The sequence below is a fragment of the Plecotus auritus genome, assembly GCF_963455305.1.
Source record: "Plecotus auritus genome assembly, chromosome: 8".
Lineage (NCBI taxonomy): Eukaryota > Metazoa > Chordata > Mammalia > Chiroptera > Vespertilionidae > Plecotus > Plecotus auritus.
Window position 1 is genome coordinate 68,067,469 of NC_137782.1, and position 19,112 is coordinate 68,086,580.

Here is a 19,112-nt window from a genome sequence, read left to right on the forward strand (position 1 = left end):
ACGGGCGTGGGCAACGCCGGGAGCTCGGAGCTCGGAATCTTACGTGGGATTAGGAAGGTCACCCGCGCCGGATGTCCAGAAGTGGGAACGCCTGGAACGCCCCCGCCTGGCGTAGGGAGCACCGCACCCTACGCCCGTCACCCTCGTGCACGCGCCCACGACTCGTGTGCGCAGGCGCCTACCGGCCTCGCAGCCGCCATTGCTCCCCCGCCAGCGAAGCGGCCTGTTAGAAGACTGCGGCAGCAGAAAGAAGGGTAAGTGCAATGCCTTGAGGACAGCGGCAGGGGGCTGAAGGGGTAGCATACTCACGAGAGGACACCCCCGCTTAGCCCTTGCCGACTGGAGCAAGGAACTACAACCCCCAAAATGCACTGTGCTGCAGGGTTGCGCGAGGCAGTGACGTAAAGGGTCTTTGCTGCTACCTTTTCTCTATGGGGGAAACGACATGGCGAGGATTGATGACGCGTTCTTCTTCTGGTTAGAAGGTCAATGGAGGTCAGCAGCAGGTCAGCGGGCTCCGGTTCTGAGAGCGCCTTTGCGAACCTTCTTCCTGTTTGACCAATTTAAGATCTTGCCCAACCAGTGTTGCTCAGTGGTTGAGCTTTGACCCATGAACCAGGAGGTCACGGGTTGGTTTTCGGTCAGGGCACATGCCTGGGGTGTGGGCTCCATCCCCAGCAGGGGCATGCAGGAGGCAGCCCATGGATGTTTTTTTTTCTCTCTCTCCTCCTTCCTCTCTCTTAAAACAAAACAAATAAATAATAAACATATCTTAAGAATAAGAAAAATAAATCGATGGTCTACTTATCTACAAATATCTGTATACTGTGTATCCACTGCCTTTGAACCCAGGCTGGCTATTGAGCCAGTCAGACACCATCATGACCATGATCATCATCATCATTATTATTTAGTCTTTATTTTGAAATAACCTCAAATTTTAAGAATTTTTAAATAAAGCACTCCTGTGCCCTGGCTGGTGTGACTCAGCCGCCCGTGGTGTGGACCCGCCCATGGGAGGGTCGCAGGTTCCATTCAGGGCCAGGGCACGTACCTGGTGCAGGTTCTGTGCCCCCCCACACCCCCTAGGGCTCATGAGAAGGCAACCAATTGATGTTTCTCTCTCACATCAAAGTTTTATCTCTCTCCCCTCTGTCCCCCTCCCCCTCCCTTCCTCCTTTTCACTTTTCCTGAAAAGCAATGGAAAAATATACTCGGGTGAGGATTAAAAAATAAAAAAAAATAAAGAACTCCTGTATCTTCCGTGATAATTAAGTTAGTTACAGATGTGATGCCCCTTTACCTCTATGTTTAGAGATATATCAGTGTGTATTTTCCTTTTTAACATATTCTTATTGATTTCAGAGAGGAAGGGAGAGTTAAAAACATCAGTGATGAGAGAGAATCATTGATTGGCTGTCTCCTGCACACCCCCCTACTAGAAATCTGGCCTGCAACCCTGGGCATGTGCCCTGACCAGGAATCCAACCATGATCTCCTGATCCATGCTCAGTCACTGAGGCATACCGGCCATACCGGCCCAGTATAAGTGTGTATTCTCTAAAAAGAAGGACATTACCCAATGTTCAAAATCAGGAGATACTGATCAAAACTATTATCTAACATATAGTCTATATTTAAATGCTTTAAGTTGTCCTAATAGTGCCCTTTATTGAAACTACCTTTTTCTTGGCTCAGGATCCCATCCAGGAACATACTTTGCCTTCTCTTTATTCTCTTTAGTCTCTTTCAGTCTGGAGCAGCTCTCCAGCTTCTCTTGACTCTGATGACTTTGACACTTTTGCAGATTCCTGGCCAGTTATTTTGTAGAACTGAATTTGAGATTGTCAGATTTCTTCACCACCAGACTGTTACTTAGAGGCTGGGGCTGTGTCTTGGATGGCTGAGGAGGACCAGTGACCAGCCACACCAGCCTCTATACATACTTCCAGACCTTGCTAGGCCAGACCCTTTCTGTGGTTGCCTCCCCTGTCGGGGGTTTCACACTCATCTCACTGAGGTGTTTGGCTTCCCTGTAGCACCCACCCTGGAGCCATGGTCCACGCTTTCCTCATCCACACCTTGAGGGCCCCACAGGCAGAGGACTCGGGCCTTTGCCGAGTGCTCTACTCCTGCGTCTTCGGTGCCGAGAATTCACCTGATGACCCACGACCACACGGTGCTGAGAGGGACAGGCTCCTCTGCAAGGAGCAGATTTTGGCTGTGGCCAGGTAATCGTACAACCTAGTATAGCTCTGTTATTGGTGGAAGTGGGGTGTCCACTATCCTGGTGGAAGTGGGGGATCCCTTTCCTCACTGGGTGCTGGGGGACGGGTCCTTAGGATCTCTTGACAAAAATAATTTTCTGAGGCTCGCCCAGGAGAATGAGTAATTTTCATTTACGTGGAATTACATCCCTGCATTCCCAAGATCCCATTTCCCTTCATCCAGTCTGGGAAGAGAGGCAGGTGGGGATTCAGCAGAGCTAGAAGCAAGGGCAGTGTCCAGAGTTTCCGTTCCATGGTGGAGCTGGGTCTGGCACAGCATTAGGCTAGTTACAGTCCATTAGTCCATTGTGGGTGGGGTCCACATGGCTGTGAACCATGTGGGCAAATGCAGGGGAGCCAAGAGAGCATATCCCTTGCAACAAGAGTCCCAAGAGTCCTGAGCGAACTGAGAGGCAAGAGAGGCAACTCCTTTGTTTAGGAGCTAAGTATCATATATATATATATATATGTGTGTGTGTGTGTGTGTGTGTGTGTGTGTGTGTGTATGTATATTTATTTATTTATTTATTTATTTATTTTATTGATTTCAGAGAGGGAGAGGGAGAGAGATAAAAACATCAGTGATGAGAGAGAATCATTGATCGGCTGCCTCCTGCACACTCCCTACTGGGGTCGAGCCTGCAACCCAGGCATGTGCCCTTGCCCAGAATCGAACCTGGGAGCCTTCAGTCCACAGGCCGATGCTCTATCCACTGAGCCAAACCAGCTAGGGCAGGAGCTAAGTATCTTAAATCTTCCTGTGCTTGCAGTGGCCACACCTACTCTGACCAATGAATTGTTCCCAGCTGTAACTGACAGACTGGACTTTATGTCACCTATACTTTACTGGGCATGCTCTATTCCTCCCCTGTACAGACTCTTCCCCCAGAGATCTGCCGGGAATAGACCGGTGGCTTTACAGCTTCCTGGCAAAGCTGCACAAATGGCATGCTCTTACCATTTGGCCATCTCCCTGCTCCTTTCCTGCTAATTAATAACTGGATTAATTACAATGGTATCAGCCCCACAACTTCATTGAATACATGCCTAATTGTGATAGGTTTTCAGGGGAGCACAAGAAACGGGGATTAAGAATCAGAGAGGAAGTTTTAGAGTAGCATTTTCCAAAGAGTCTTTTATAGTTGTTCACAAGTGTTATGTGAAAAAGGGTTAAAGAAAATATGAATGCCTTTATTATTGTTATAGTTAAGATTTATTGAACCTGAAATATGTGCTAAGCATTTATGTTCTGAGCATTTCATGTATATGAACTCATAGGTACAGTTATTATCCCCACCTTACATTTGAGTCAACTGAAGTAGAGAGAGTTTAAGGAACTTACCCTACACAAGGTTATGCAGCTAGAAAGCAATGGAGGTGGGCATTAGACAGCCAACACCGGTATAGATTAGACATGCTTTGCAGTGCAAGAATCCTCAGGGCCGTTAGTGTGCCTGTAGGCTTTGTACATCTCTAAGTAGGAGAGAGAATATGGGACAAAGGAAGTCCTTATGCTCAGAGCCTTCCAAAAGCCTGGGATCTAGAGTACAGTTTGGGAAACACTGTTCCAGTTGCAGTGCCCATCCCAGACTGAGTCAGTGGGTGCTAAAATCTGGTCTCTGTGCATTCTGGGAGGAGGATTAACACTCTGAGACAACCTGGTGTCAGACCTCTGCCATCCATCCTCTGGTTCCTCTGGACCTCTGCCTCCTTCTGTGGCACAGAAAACAAAACATTGCTTTAAGACCAGCCTGTGCATGGCCCAAATTGGAGGGCAGTTCAGGAGAAATGAGAGAGTGCCTTCAAAAGCCTGGATGGCCAAGAGAAAGGTCTTTCTTTTTTATTTGGAGAGGGTTGCAGGAGGGGAAGTGGGTGGAGAGTTTGGACAGCCACGTTGGACGTGGCTTTTACACCACTTCTCATTGGTTGCTTTTCTTTATGTTGAGGAAGCAGGTGCGTCAGGATTTTTCCCCCCAGTTTGTCCAGAGTCTGGAGAAGGAATTCAGTACTGCCCATTTTTAGCCCAAGGAATTCAGTTCAAAATCTGCCTTTTCTTGGCCACACTGAGTGAAATGGTTCAGGGCCTGGAGGCTGGAGTCTAGATTTCTGTTCCAGCTCACACTTCCTTCTGTGGCCCTCGGCAGGTCACTTAGTCTCTTTGGGGCTCAGTTTCTACATCTGAGATATGGGGATACTGGCAGCTCCCAGCTCCAAGGATGGTCAGGAGGATGACAGAAGTCGGTGACCCACCCACTCTCCCCAGGCAGGTGGAGTCCATGTGCCGGCTGCAGCAGCAGGCGTCCGGCAGGCCTCCCACGGACCTGCAACCTCAGCCCTCAGATGAGCCGGTGCCCCTGCATGAGGCCCCACGAGGGGCCTTCCGCCTGGCGGCAGGGGACCCTTTCCGGGAGCCTCGGACAGTGGTGTGGCTGGGAGTGCTCTCCTTAGGCTTCGCCCTGGTGCTGGATGCCCACGAGAACCTGCTGCTGGCAGAGAACACACTTCGGCTGCTGGCACGCCTTCTCCTCGACCACCTCCGGCTGCTGACCCCTGGCACCAATCTCCTGCTGAGGGCTGACCGAATCGAGGGCATCCTTACCCGCTTCCTGCCCCATGGTCAGCTGCTCTTCCTCAATGACCAGTTTGTCCAGAGTCTGGAGAAGGAATTCAGTATTGCCTTGCCCCGCTGACCCCTCACTGAATGGGACTTTGCGAGAGGGCATTGAGGAAGGACAAGGATGTTGAGACACACAACCTGTTAAAACTTGGCATCTAACTCCTACCCAGCCTGCTCCCAGCTCTGGTGTGCTGCCACACCCAGGACAAGTGGATGGGACAAGCTGGCAGAAAAGGGGGCAGGGCAGAAGGTAGAGGGGAAGAATCACAACATTCTGTGCCTGGAGGTGCCTTATGACTTATTCAGACTGCTACCAAGGGCAGCCCCTCTTGTCCTTGACTCCACTTTCTCCCATCCCCATCCGCCAGTCCTCTACAGTGCACCAGCTCCAAGTGCTGGGGTGGTGAGGATCAGCAGCCTGGAACTTGGTCCATGTTCTTTTCCCAAACCCACAGTCATCACAATGCAAAAGGAGTCTGAGACTCAGCTCCACCACAGTTCACAAATACGTCAGTCATTGAGGGGGACTCTGTAGGTCCTTTTGGGCTCAGTCCATGCTCGCCAAGCAGCCTCAGGATAATCATGGGCTTCCCTTGTCTGCAGGGAGAGAAGGTGCCATCAGGTGGGTACAAGAAATCGGGCCTGGATGATGTTATCTTTCTCATTTTTAATTAAAAGCACCATCTATATGATTTTGTCACTGACCCCTGTGGGTCAGGGATCCAAGATCGTGGTGGTTCTGCTCAGTGTTGCTTGTGCCAATAAAATGAAACTGTTCTGTAAAGTAGATCAGAGAGTTTATTCTTTGGCCAAGGAATTGAGAAGGACGAGTTGTGCTCAAAAGACCCCTTCTCCACAATTCTGGAGAGTTAGAAAAGTCTTTTATTATTATTTTTTTTATTTTTATCATCACCATTAATCTCCTCTATGCCCTCTTCCACCTCTATTCCCTCCCTCCCCTAGGAAAGTCTTAAAGGGTTTGGCAGGGGGGAGTAGTTAGGCAGGCTCAGGGACAGAGATTCCCAAGGAAGGGTGGAGGGTTCTGTGATTGCCAAGGGAGCATGCACGGTTCCCAAACATGCTTGGAACATGCCTAGCCATACAGTGCATGTATCATTTTAATGTTAAGTTTCCATCCCTGGCATGAAGGAAAGTTTGTCAAAGGTTACGTGGGAAGGGGTTTCAGATGCCATCTTGAATTTTTCCGGCGCTTACCAGTGTTTTTTTAATCTTCACCCAAGGATATGCTTTTATTGATTTTGAGAGAGAGAGAGAGAGAGAGAGAGAGAGAGAGAGAGAGAGAGAGAGAGGTCAATGTGGTGTACGGGACGACGTTCAAACCAACAGCCATCCGGCCAAGGCACAAACCGGTTTCTTTGTTGTGGTCCTTGGGTTCCTTATCTGGTTCTAGGCTGCAGGCTTAGCTATCTTCTCTTGAGGAGTTCAACCTCCTTGTGTGAGAGGGTATGTTGGGGAGAATACAAGAAAGTTAATGGAAGTTTAAAGATTAATAATGTGGGACAACCCAGTGACAATTACACCCTCCATTTCTGTGAATTGAATTAATGCTTATCCGTTCCTCTGGGTAAATGCCTTTCTGTATGGCCCTGAGCTGGGTGTCTGAGCCTTCATGGTTAAGGATGCCCCCAAGAGGCCTCTTGGGAGGTCTCTACCTCTTGTCTGCCGAAACACCTCTGTCTCCTTAGGTGCATCCTTTGAGGGTAGCTCTTGATTGAGGATTAAAAAAACAACACCCCCCCAAAAAAAACACCACACATTGTTCTGGCCTATGGATTTTACCAGACAGCCCAAGGAGTCACTGGCCTGAACCAGGCAGGTTAAGCACCACACTCATCTAAAGAAACAGAAAGCCCCATGTATGAAAACCCTCCTCTTCTGGTCTGTAGAGGCTCTTCTATGAGTGAGTCCCCCACTTGGACCCCCCCCCCGAAAGGGAGCTAGCCAGTAGATGTACACACAACTTCCTCAGTGCTTTTTATTGCCTCATTTTTAATGCAAAGTTCACCAGACATCTGGGGAAAGTGAAATTAAATTAAAAACAATAAAAATGGTTTCAGCCCTAACCGGTTTGGCTCAGTGGATAGAGCGTCGGCCTGCGGACTGAAAGGTCCCAGGTTCGATTCCGGTCAAGGGCATGTACCTTGGTTGCGGGCACATCCCCAGTAGGAGGTGTGCAGGAGGCAGCTGATCGATGTTTCTCTCTCATCGATGTTTCTAACTCTCTATCCCTCTCCCTTCCTCTCTGTAAAAAATCAATAAAATATATATTTTAAAAAAAATGGTTTCAGAGGAAAACCATGCAGGGGACATGAGATAACTATTTTAAAAAAGGGGTGGTAAAAAAATAAGTTAAAATTAAAAAGGGTGTTGGGGTGGGGCTCTCTAATTACTATTCTCAGTAATTAGATTCAGGAAGATATCACTCCCATAAAGCAAAGACAGGAACAGCAGAGAACAAGAACAAATTCTCCGAAAATAAGTGTTATTGCTTATATTAAAAATTAGCCCAGCCGGAGTGGCTCAGTGTTTGAGTGTCGACCTATGAACCAGAAGGTCACGGTTTGATTCCCGGTCAGGGCACATATCCGAGTGGCGGACTCGATCCCCACTAGGGCATGCAGGAGTCAGCTGATTGATGATGTCCCAGTCTCATTTATGCTTCTATCTATCCCTCTCCCTTCCTCTCTCTCTAAAAATCAATATACTGCTGGTGGGAGTGTAAAGTGGTACAAACACTTTGCAGAAATGTTTGAAAGCTTCTAATAAAGCTAAACATGCCCTATCTTATTTTCCAGCACTTTTAAAATAAGTGCTAACTCCTCGAAAAGACATATATGTGAATGTGCATACAGTTTTATTCCTAATAGCCTGAACCTGGAAAAGCCCAAATAGCTCATTAAAATATAGAATGAATAAACACATTGTGATATATTCATATAATGGACTACGATTCAGCATGAAAGCAAATTCTGACACATGCAACAACTTACATGGATGTCAAAAACATGTTGAGTGAAAGATGCCAGACACAAAATAGTATATATTATCTGAATCCATTTATATTAAATTCAAGGACAGGTAAAAGTAAACTGGTGATGAAATCAGAATAATGATTGGGGGTGGAGATTAATAAACAAGGATTACAAGGGAACTTTCTGGGGAGATGGAAATAGGCCAGATCTTGATCAAAGCGCTGGTCACACAGGTATTCACTTGGATAAAAATTAATCAAATTGCACATTTAACATTGATGTATTTCATGGAATGTAAATTATGCATCATATAAAAAAACTCTTCCATGCACAAAATTCCTAGAGTGGTTTCTGTTTTCTTCACTGAGCTCCATATCCAGGGGGAAGGGCCCTAAGACAAGAGACAGCAAAGAAGGGCTGAAAGCAGGCAGGGCACCAGCAGTGTGGTAGGAAGCTAGGGCCATGGAGGGATGTGGCCAGGGAAAAGTCTGCATTGGAGGAAGCCTGAATTTCTGGGATTCTGATATCTAACTTCAAAGGCATGTCCTGCTCATGCACTCCTTTCCGTTTCCCACCAGCCCCCATTTAAATGTCTGTTGCCAAGCAACTTATGCCAGTGGTTCTCAGGAATGAATAGCATGATGGCAGTCCCTGAGTGGCTGATGAGGAGGCCATGCTGACCACAGGGGCTGGACAGCTCTGGAGGAGCTGGATGCAGCAGGGATTGACCCATGAGCTGAGATGGTCCAAAGCCCCTTCCTCCTCCTGAGACCACTGAGATAGGGCTCATACCAGAGACCCTGTCATATCCTAGATCATGACTTGAGCCATCTCATGTGCTTGTCAAGGCAAGGGGCACTGAAGCCAGAGGAAAAGAAAATACTAGAAGAAAAGACACCAGAGTATCACTAGCAGTTTCTTCTGGGTGGTAGCATTTTGAGTACAGATTTTTATTTTCTTCACCCAACATGTCTGTTTTCCCTTATATGAACTATATGAGCATATATTAATTTCCCCCCAGCTTTATTGAGTACATATATTTTACTAACATCTGTACTAAAACTAACTGATGAAAATATAAAAGTTTAAAGAACAACAGTTTAGGAACTTACCTGAAATGAGACTGTAAAGGCAGGGATCATATTTTGTTTTTCAGTTTTGAAGCGTTCCCTGAAGGGACTCGGACATGAGAACATGTCCCTTTTGGGAGCCCTCTGGCACTATCTTTGGGCCTGACTTGGTTGTCTAGAGGAAATGTGAGCTGGTGGTTGCCGAGTCATCACATGTGAGCCACATGAGCCACAGCCTTCCTTGGAGCACTGGCCTGCAGACATGGCTACCTGCCTGGGGATGAGCTTTCCTGGGGAGGGGGGTTCCAAGGCCCTCATTGGGGGAGCATATAGATCACTCTTTGGATTCGTCCTTCCAGTAATAAATGGGCAATAATCAGTGAATTCTACTCAAGTAATAGGGTGGTATGCAATCAACAGTAAAAGATAATATAAATAGCCAGTTTTATTTGACCCAAACACTTGCCATTTTCTGTTTGTTTTAATAATAGCCATCTTAATGGTTGCTATCTGCTATAAACTGAATGTTTATGTCTGTCCGTCCTCCCCTCCCCCCAATTCATATATTGAAATCTAATCCCCAATGTGATAGTATTTGGAGATTTGGAGGTGGGGTCTTTGGGATGTGATTAGGTCACAAGAGTGAAGCCTCCAGGAATGGAATTAGTGCTTGCTCTTCTTTTTTTTTTTTTAAGGCCAAATTTTTTTAAGGTGTTTTTTTTATTTAATGATTTTAGAGAGAGGAAGGGAGAGGGAGATAGATATAGAAACACCAGTGATGAGAGAGAATAATTAATCGGCTGCCTCCTGCACATCCCCTACTGGGGATCAAGCCCAAAACCAAACCCAGGCATGTGGCCTGACCAGGAACCAAACCGAGACCTCCTGGTTCATGGGTCAACACTCAACTTCCGATCCACACTGGCTGGTTCTTCTTTTAAAGAAGAACCCAGAAAGCCCCCTTGCTCCTTCTGTTATGTGAGGACACAGTGAGAAGACTATGCCAATGAACCAGGAAGCAGACCCTTACCAGACACCGAATCTTGGACTTCCAGACTCCAGAACTGAGAAATAAATGTTTGCTGTTTAAGCCACCCAGTCTATGATATATTTTTTAATATATATTTTTTATTGATTTCAGAGAGGAAGGGAGAGGGAGGGAGAGAGATAAAAACATCAATGATGAGAGAGAATCATTGATCAGCTGCCTCCTGCATGCCTACCCCCACTGGGGATCGAGCCTGCAACCCAGGCATGTGCCTTTGACCGGAATCGAACCTGGAACCTTTCAGTACACAGACAGACGCTCTATCCACTGAGCAAAACTGGCTGGGGCTATGCTATCCTATATAATAAAAGGCTAATATGCAAATTGTCCCTCGGAAGTTGGACCAACTGGGAGTTCGACCACTCACTATGATGTGCGCTGACAACCAGGGGGCAGCGTGGAACAAAGGAAGGCCCCAGCTGGTGGCTGGCAGCCAGGGGAAGGAAGCCCCCGAATGGCCCTGATTGCCGGACCGGCCTATGATCCCTACCTGTGCATGAATTTCATGCACCGCGCCTCTAGTTTTTGTTATAACATCCCAAATGGACTAAGTATCTCACAGTGTTTTTGAGGAAGCTGTTTCTTTTCTTGTTTTGTTTTTTAATGTCCTGTGAGGTCCAGCAAAAACAGGTAATAACTGCATTTGAAAGCAAGTCACCACACTCCTAATGCTCTGCCTGCACAGATTAGATATGAAGTCACTGGGTTTGGGGTCAGTAGTAGGCAGGAATAATTTTGGAACCAACCAACGTTCACCCTGTCTTGGCTAAACAAGGCAGAGCTGGCTTTATTACAGTTAATTGAGTTTAGGTGTGATGTTAACATTTTGTAAATGCTGAATGTTGTAAAATATACACAAAGTTACCAAGTAAAAGAATAAAATCTCACCTGAAAAGTGTTCAGGCATCTTCCTACGGTTCAGTTTAGGAGTACTGGCTTTAGAGACAGGTATGCATTTGGATGTGATCTTGGCCAAAACTTTTAACCCCTCAGGTGTCTGTCTTTTAAGTTGCAGTATAAAGTGTAAAGACCTTAAGTGTACATATGGATAAGCCCATGAATCTAACACATCAAGATACGCAGTATGTCCTTCCCACCAGACGGCTCCCTGTACCCTACCCTCAGCGTCCTCAGAGGTAACTAGTGATTTGATTCTTTTTTTAAATTTTCACCTGAGGACATGCTTAGAGAGGAAGGGAGAGCTAGAGGAAGAAACATCGATGTGAGAGAGAAACATCCATCCATTTGTAGCCCTCCCCATATGCCTGCTGGGGGGATGGACCAGGCAACTCTCACCCCGACTCCCCTCGTGCACAGGATGACGCTCCACCAACTGAGCCACTCCTAGTGGGCTGATTTCTGTTTATGTGGGTGCGTTTTGCCTGTTTTTGAACTTTACCTTGTGACTGGGGACAGAGAACATGGCTTGGTTAGCCATAGTGCCCATTCATCCTGAGTCAGCCATGTTGTGTGTATCAATAGTTTGTTCTGTTTCATTGTTGCATGCTATTCTATGATGTGAGCACGCCAGAGTTTGTCTCTCCATTCTCCTACTGATGGATCTTTGGGTTGTTTCCAAAGTTTGCCTATTGCAAATAAAGCCACTATGGCCTGGCTGGTGTGGCTCAGTGCTTGAAGTTCAACCTACAAACCAGGAGGTCCCAGTTGGATTCCTGGTCAGGACACATACCTGGATTGCGGGCTCCATCCTCAGTGTGTGGCGTAAGGAGGGAGCCAATAAATGATTCTCTCTCATCACTGATGTTTCTATCTCCCTCTCCCTTCCTCTCTGAAATCAATGAAAAGATATACTTTTTTTTTTTTAAAGCCACTATGAACATTATCTATTGTGTATGTTTCTAGGTGGATGCATACCCAGGAGTGGTTGCTGAGTGATAGGGTTGGCTTATGTTTTTTGTTTTTTTGGCTCCTAGGTTCTCCACTTCATTTTTTTATATTTTTTTATTGTTTTTTATTGTTTGAAGTATTACAAATAGTAGTACATATGTCTCCTTTTTTGTTTTTCCCCACTGACCTCCCCCCTGGCCTCCCCTACCCCCCCCCCCGTACATGCCTTTACCTGCCCCCGCCCCCCCCCCCCCCGCCAGTGTCTTGTATCCATTGGTTATGCTTATATGCATGCGTACAAGTCCTTCGGTTGATCTCTTACAGCTGCCCCCCCCCCCTCAGCCTCCCCTGCCTTCCCGCAGGGTTGGCTTATGTTTATAAACTTTAGTAAGAACGGCCCCAATCTTTAAATTTCTTTTTAAAACAGAAAACTCCCCCACACCATTCTATCTCGTTATTGCGAAAGATTTAATGGGCTCTAAGATATGGACTTGAAGCCTGTCCTGGAACACAGTAGGCGCTCAAAGTGCTGGCTTCTGCCCAAGCAAGTGTCCTCTGCCCCATTAGAGGAAGGACAAGGCAGTTGGCAAGCACTGCAAGGGAGGTACCCACGGGGACCAAGAAACCTTTCTCACACCCAGGGTGCCAGGCGAGCCAACCTTGGTGCTCATGCCCTGCGTCAGGAATCTGCTCCTCGGGCTCGGCATGCGCTGTTTCCTGGCTGAGCTCTCGCATCCATGTAAACTTTGCGAGTCACCGAACACTTAACTGAGCACTAACTGTGTGCCAGGCCCCGGGCGTCCAAGAGCGAACGAACTAAATCCCTTCACCTCTTAATTTACTCCACGGGAAGAGGGGTGGCTTCGCGTAGGAAGCGTGGGAACCGAACTGGCCTCGGACCAGGAGGTGGGCCGCCCACTTGGTTTCTAGCCAGACCCTGGACTTCCCCTGAAAGGTGCTCGAGAAGGACAAGGAAAGGAAATGATCTGCTCCTTAGAGCCCCAGCAAGAACCTCGGTTGGTCCGGAGCGCGGGTCCAGCGGATCCAAGCCCCCAAACCTAGGCCTAGCGCCCGCTGCAGCCGCCAAGCTGCCCCCGGGAGCCCGGGCGAAGTCCCGCCCCTGCCGTCCGGCCAGTGGCCCGGCGGCCCTGGCCCCGCCTTCCCTTCCGCGGGGAGAGTTCCGGCTGTAGGTGGCGGTGGCGGCGGCGGTGGTCCGCGGCTGTCGGCAGGTCGCCGGGTGGTGGCTACCCCAGGTAAGATCCTTTGGGATCAGCTCGCACGGGCGCCTTTCGGAGAGGTTTCCCGCGGAGGCAGTGGCCGAGTTGGACTCGGAGGCCGCCGGGTCGCACAGGGTCTGGGGCGCGCGGGGTCGGGGTCGGGGACAGAGTACGGGGTTCGGGGCAGCGGGGGCTCCACGCTCCGCCTCCAGCACCGGGCGGGAGTGGGGGTGGGGTCGGGAGGTGCGTGGCGCTGGGCTTGCGGGGAGTTTGGGCCGGAAGGAGACGGCTCCGGCTGCTGAGCTCCAGTCGCCCGCAGGCTCAGGGTGACCCCCGGGCGGAGCCTACCGACCTCGAGAGTTACGGCCCTCCTCTAAGACTTGACAGTTTTCGGTGGTGACACCTACTCAGAAGAGCAAGCCTCCCCGCCCCCCGTGAACTTGGGTCTGGCCCAGGAATCTAGGGATCTGAGCCGAGGCTGGGCGGCCTCACCCCTCCGCGCGAGGAGCTATTTCTGCAGCGCACTCAGAGCCCTAGGGCAGTGGGGTCGGACACGCTCCTCCCAGCGTGGGTGCGGAACACTCCGCCGCCCATCTTTTCTGAAGCCGTAAAGACGTACCAGGAAAACATTGAGGAGAAAAAACAAAAACCCCACAAGACAAAACACCCCAAAAACAAACTTCTCCGTGTAGATGCAATGGAGCCTCAAAAACATCTGGAAGGAGTGTCAGCGACCTGAGAACCGTGCTGCGTTTCTCACAAGGGACTAAATGTTGCATCCTCCCAGGCACACCTCACCTAGCGACATGCGCCCTTCTTCCCCCCCCCCCCCCCAATACACACACACACTCTGGCAGTGACCTTGGCCCCTCCCTGAAATTGAAGCCGGGGACTATGAGTCTCACTTGCTGCAGGGCCTCTATTCCTGCAAGGTGTATGGTGAACTGCAGTGAGGCAGTAAGTCCTAGGTTCAAATCTGTCAGGGCCACTAGTCAAATGTGCAATTTGACATCATTTCTTACATGGCATTGTGGCAAAGATTAAATGAAAGCAATTTAGGATATGCCTGCCTGTAGTGGGTCCTCAATAAATGTGAACAAATATGGACTTTGTTTCTTTTTTTTTATTTGCTTAATTTTTTTATTTGGAATATTTGGGAATGAACACAGAGCCATGCTTAAGATTTCAAATATTTTGTTAGAAGGTCTTTAAAAAATGTTTTTCTATACTTACTCTTTTCTTTATGATTTACCCTTTATATTTAGGACTTTAATTTATTTGGAGTTTTCTGTTATCCATTGTGTAAAATTAGGATCTAATATTTTCTCATAGAGAGCTAGTTTTATGAATAATGTCTTCTAAACAATTTAATCACTATTTAGTGACACTTTTATCATGAATGTCTGATTTTTGTACAGTTCTCTTATCTGTACTATTTTTTTATTAATATATTTTATTGATTTTTTACAGAGAGGAAGAGAGAGGGAGAGGGAGTTAGAAACATCGATGAGAGAGAAACACCAGTCAGCTGCCTCCTGCACACTCTCTACTGGGGATGTGCCCGCAACCAAGGCACACGCCGTTGATGGGAATCGAACCCGGGACCCCTGAGTCCGCAGGCTGACGTTCTATCCACTGAGCCAAACCAGCCAGGGCTGTGAGGTGCTTTTTATTTTTTATTTTTCCCAATGTCTTTGGTCTCTGTTCTTGCTTCAATATTAGTCTTTTTAAAAATATATATATTTTTATTGATTTCAGAGAGGAAGGGAGAGGGAGATAGTAAGAAACATGAATGATGAGAATCATTGATTGGCTGCCTCCTGCACGCCCCCTACTGAGGATGGAGCCTGCAACTTCTGCATGTGCCCTTGACCGGAATCCAACCCAGGACCCTTCAGTCTGCAGGCGGAGGCTCTAGCCACTGAGCCAAACCAGCTAGGGCCAATATTAGTCTTCTTAATGTTTAAAAATTATTCTGGCATTGTTACATAAACCTTTATTTTTTTCTTTTTTATTGAATTTATTGGGGTGATATTGATGAATAAAACTATATAGGTTTCAGGTGCATAATACTATGATACATCATCTGTGTTGTATTGTGTGGTCACCACCCAAGTCAAGTCTCCTTCCATCACCATTTATCCTGCCCCCCATACCCTCTTCTATCTCCCCTCGCCACCCCTCTCCCCAGCCCCTCTCTCCCCACTTCCCTCTGGTAATCACCATAGTCTTTGTTGTCTGTGTCTATGAGGTAGGGTTTTATTTGCTTTTTTCTTTGTTTTGCTTAATCCCTTCACCTTTTTCACCCAGCCCCACAACCCCTGCCCCTCTGACAGCTGTCAGTATATTTGGACTTCATTTCTTTTTAGTGGAACCATACATATAAACCCATGCCCCCCAAACTCTGAGTCTTAAGGGCTGAGGGTAGAATGCAGAAGAATGTATCACCTGACTCCTGGTACCTCTCTGGATACCATAGGAGGGAAGGAGAAAAGGATCTATTAACTACCACGGAGTTGTTCTTTGTTCATCTCTTGAAGTCTCCGAGGACCCCTGCCCCACCTCCATGATCCTCTTGACCTCTTTCATTAGCACTTGCCCCACGAGGAATGTACCACCCGGTTGGCAAAGCAAGTCATGCAATGTGAGGTGGTGAGGCCCATAGACTGGACTGCTGTCCTGTTTCCTGTGTAAGAGACTGGTGGCCTCAGCAGCTTTTGTACACTCTGCTCTACAGCACTGTCTCCTACTGGTTTCACTCAAGCCTGGCCTTCTCCCCGGCCCCTTTCCTCCCTGAAAACCCATCTGGACATCCAATAGGATCTCAAGCTTCACTTGTTCAAAATGGAGCTTGGGAAACCCCTGACACTGCTCCTATCCCTGAATTCCCTGGTTGGCTTAATGCACCATCCATACACCCAGTGCCTAAGAAGTCATCCTTGATTCTTCTCTCTCTCTCACCTCCCAAGTCCACAAAACACCAGGAATCCAGCCATCTCTTGTCACCTCCATGGTTACCATCCTAGCTATACCCATCATCTGTTTGTCCCCTGCTATGGTCTTGTGACTTGTCTCCTTGCTTCCATCTGGCCTCTCCACAGTCCAAGGTCCTCACAACCGCCAGAGAGGTCTTTAACATAAATCAAGTCCTCTCCCTTCCCTGCTCAGAACCCTCCAATGGCTCCCTGTTTCACTCCAAATAAAACCCAACATTTTTCCTATAACGCTATATATAAGCGGCCCTCCTTGACCTTGATCTCTGCCCCTCCCCTAGCTTTCTAAACCTGGACTACCTGGACCTGCTTTCTCTTCTTCAAACATGCCAAGCTCGTTCCCACTTTAGGACTTCTCACTTGCTGTGCCCTCGGTCAGAAACACCACTCTCACAGCCAGGAAGGAGCTCAGCTCAAATGTGGCTAATTCAGAAAGGCTTCTCAGACCATCCCAGTTCAAGCAGCATACCCTTCTGCATCGGCTCTGTCTCATTACCCTGCTTTATTTTCTTTGTAACCTTTATTACCACCCGGGATTCTTATTTATATGTACGCTTACTGATTTGTTATCTGTCCCACAAAATAAAATATAAATTGGATGATGGTAGAGAAATGCATTCCCTGCATTTCTCCCCAGGGGGAGGCAAATAAGAAATGAACAAATGCATCTATAATTGCAAATTGTATTAAGTGCTATATAAGGGACTGGCAGTAATTGCTTGTATTTGAGACCCTTGTAAATTTCAAGCTTACAAGGCAGAACTACTGTATTATCAGAACAAGCTCTTTGAGCCATTTTAGGGGTGAGGATAGGCCTGGAAAAGACTGGTAACTTGCCCCAGGTCAACAGTGAGTTCAGGGAAGTGGAACTCAGCCTCCTACCCTCAGAACATGTATGTAGCAAGCTTTAAATGGTAGGCCTGCAATAATGTTCTGGAAAGAACCTCATCCTTTGCTCTTCCACTAACTAGCAAGCCCCCTTCTTTTCTTAATACTTAATTTTCTTTACCTTTCAAGTAGGATGGGTCAAATTATTATCATGTTGGGCTGCTGCTTCATTTTTTCTCAGTGTACTTCAAAGAAGCAGCACATCTAGTTGGAGCCCTCCTGCTGTCAGCAGCTAGGGGCACACACAGACTTGGGGACAATGGCGAGGAGCCAGACCCTTCCCAACACTGACCAACTTGCACGGCAGAGATGGACCCTCTATCTTCTGGATCTGATGTTTGTGATCATCAATTTGTTTTTAAGCAAATTCCTTGAGGGCCTCTGAGACTCAGGTAACAATAAAATAGGATCGTTAAAGGGAAAAGGCCAGAATTCCAGAGTTGAGAAAGAAAGAATTGCCTTTTGTCCAACCCCACTTCCACTCCTGCTGTCATGTATGGTCTGTTTTCTTCCAGTCTTTTTCCCTCTCTCTCAGTCCCACTGAGTTAGAGCCCTCGTCCTGCAGAGCTGGAGAGTGATGACGTTTGCCGAGGAGAAGACTTTTGAGTATATCCGCCGCAATTACCGCAACTTTCACCATATTCCTGTTCTGGAGATTCTGCCTTACTTGTCTTGCCTCACAACCAGTGACCAGGTGAGCCAGGGCATGGCAGCAGTCAGACTGGGGGCAGGGCTGCGGAATTCGGAGCCTCACCCAAGCCAGAGCCAACTCCTTCCTTCCTTGTTGTCTAACCCACTTCCTGTCCTTGCCTCTTTTCTAACTTTCAGAATGAAGTGTGGTTCAGGGTGGCCTTTCCAACTTCCCTGGGCTCCCTCTGGTGTTGTTTTGGTGCAGTGCTCAACAATATGGCAGTGCTGCCTGAAATTTCTGTGTTCTGGGCCCCACACAAACGTGTTGTGTGTTTTTTTGAATGATAGACACATACTTCTTTTTTTAAAAAAAAATATTTTTGTTGATTTCAGAGAGTGAGAAGGGGAAAGATAGAAACATCATCAGTGAGAGAGAATCATGAATTGGCCACCTCCTCACGCACCCTAGTGGGGATTGAGCCTGCAACCCAGGCATGTGCTCTTGATCAGAATCGAATCCGGGATCCTTCGGTCCACAGGCCTATCCACTGAGCCAAACCTGGCCAGGGCCCCACACAAACTTTTATCAGAACCATCTTTTTCTTTTTTCTTTTTTTAAAAGATATTTTTATTGCCTGGCTGGCATGGCTCAGCAGTTGAGCATCAACCTATGAACCAGGAGGTCACAGGTTTGATTCCAGTCAGGGCACATGCCGGGGTTGAGGGCTCTATCCCCAGTGTGGAGCATGCTGGAGGCAGACTATGAATGATTCTCTCTCATCATTGATGTTTCTATCTCTCCCTCTCCCTTGCTCTCTGAAATCAATAAAAATATATATATTTTTAAAAGATATTTTTATTGATTTTAGGGACAAAGGGAGAGGGAGAGGGAGAGATAGAAACATCAATGATGAGAGAGAATTATTGATTGGCTGCCTCCTGTACGCCCCCTACTGGGGATTGAGCCCACAACCCAAGGCATGTGCCCTGACCTGGAACTGAACCATGACCTCCTGGTTCATAGGTCAATGCTCAAACCACTGAGCAACAACTGTGGGTTTTTGTTTCTGCTATCTGGTTGCTTGTTTTTATGTGGGAATTCAGGTGGGTTTAAAGCTCTGCAGCTGCTGCTTCATCTCTGAATCTCCCCAGTCCCTCCTCTTCCCTGGTCCTTATTATTGGCCTCCTCTCTTTTCTGTTATGCCCTTCTTCATCTGCAGTTTCCTATACACCTTTCTCTCCTTTGTTAATCTAAACCCTTTTGCCGTGGAGGCTGTATAAACAAACCCCAGGCTTTGGCATCAGACTCACTGGGTTCAGATCCTGCCTCGATGCTGAAGGATCTTTGCTGCCTTACTTCTGCAAAGCCTCAGCTTCCTCATCAGCAGAGTAGGAATAATTGCATTAAATAAGATAATTCATGCAAAGCCCTGAGCTAGAGAACCCAGGACACAGTACGAGCCTCTTTCCTGATAGCTGCCTTTAAACTTGAACTCAAACTCTAACTTTGCCCTGTGCTCTGACCCAGTGTCAGATGGCTG

General features: G+C 47.5%; 2 protein-coding genes across 6 annotated transcripts in view; both read left to right on the plus strand.

Annotated features, from left to right (window-relative positions):
• AP5S1 (adaptor related protein complex 5 subunit sigma 1) lies at window positions 1–5,664 on the plus strand. The gene is made up of 3 exons (XM_080686219.1): window positions 1–254; window positions 2,040–2,231; window positions 4,531–5,664. Exons 2-3 carry the CDS (start codon window positions 2,056–2,058, stop codon window positions 4,955–4,957), a joined length of 603 nt encoding a protein of 200 aa, XP_080542345.1. The 5' UTR covers window positions 1–254; window positions 2,040–2,055; the 3' UTR covers window positions 4,958–5,664.
• MAVS (mitochondrial antiviral signaling protein) overlaps window positions 5,398–19,112 on the plus strand; it is a 22,608-nt gene continuing 8,893 nt past the window's right edge. Inside the window, exons 1-3 of one of the 5 annotated variants that reach the window (XM_080686215.1) lie at window positions 13,019–13,096; window positions 14,531–14,722; window positions 17,457–17,635. In XM_080686215.1, coding sequence (XP_080542341.1) covers window positions 17,519–17,635 — 117 coding nt within the window. In that variant the 5' untranslated portion in view covers window positions 13,019–13,096; window positions 14,531–14,722; window positions 17,457–17,518. Of the gene's footprint in view, window positions 5,507–13,003; window positions 13,097–14,530; window positions 14,723–17,122; window positions 17,334–17,456; window positions 17,636–19,112 lie in introns of those variants that run through there. The other 4 variants (XM_080686218.1, XM_080686214.1, XM_080686216.1 and 1 more) reach the window with 4 other exon arrangements.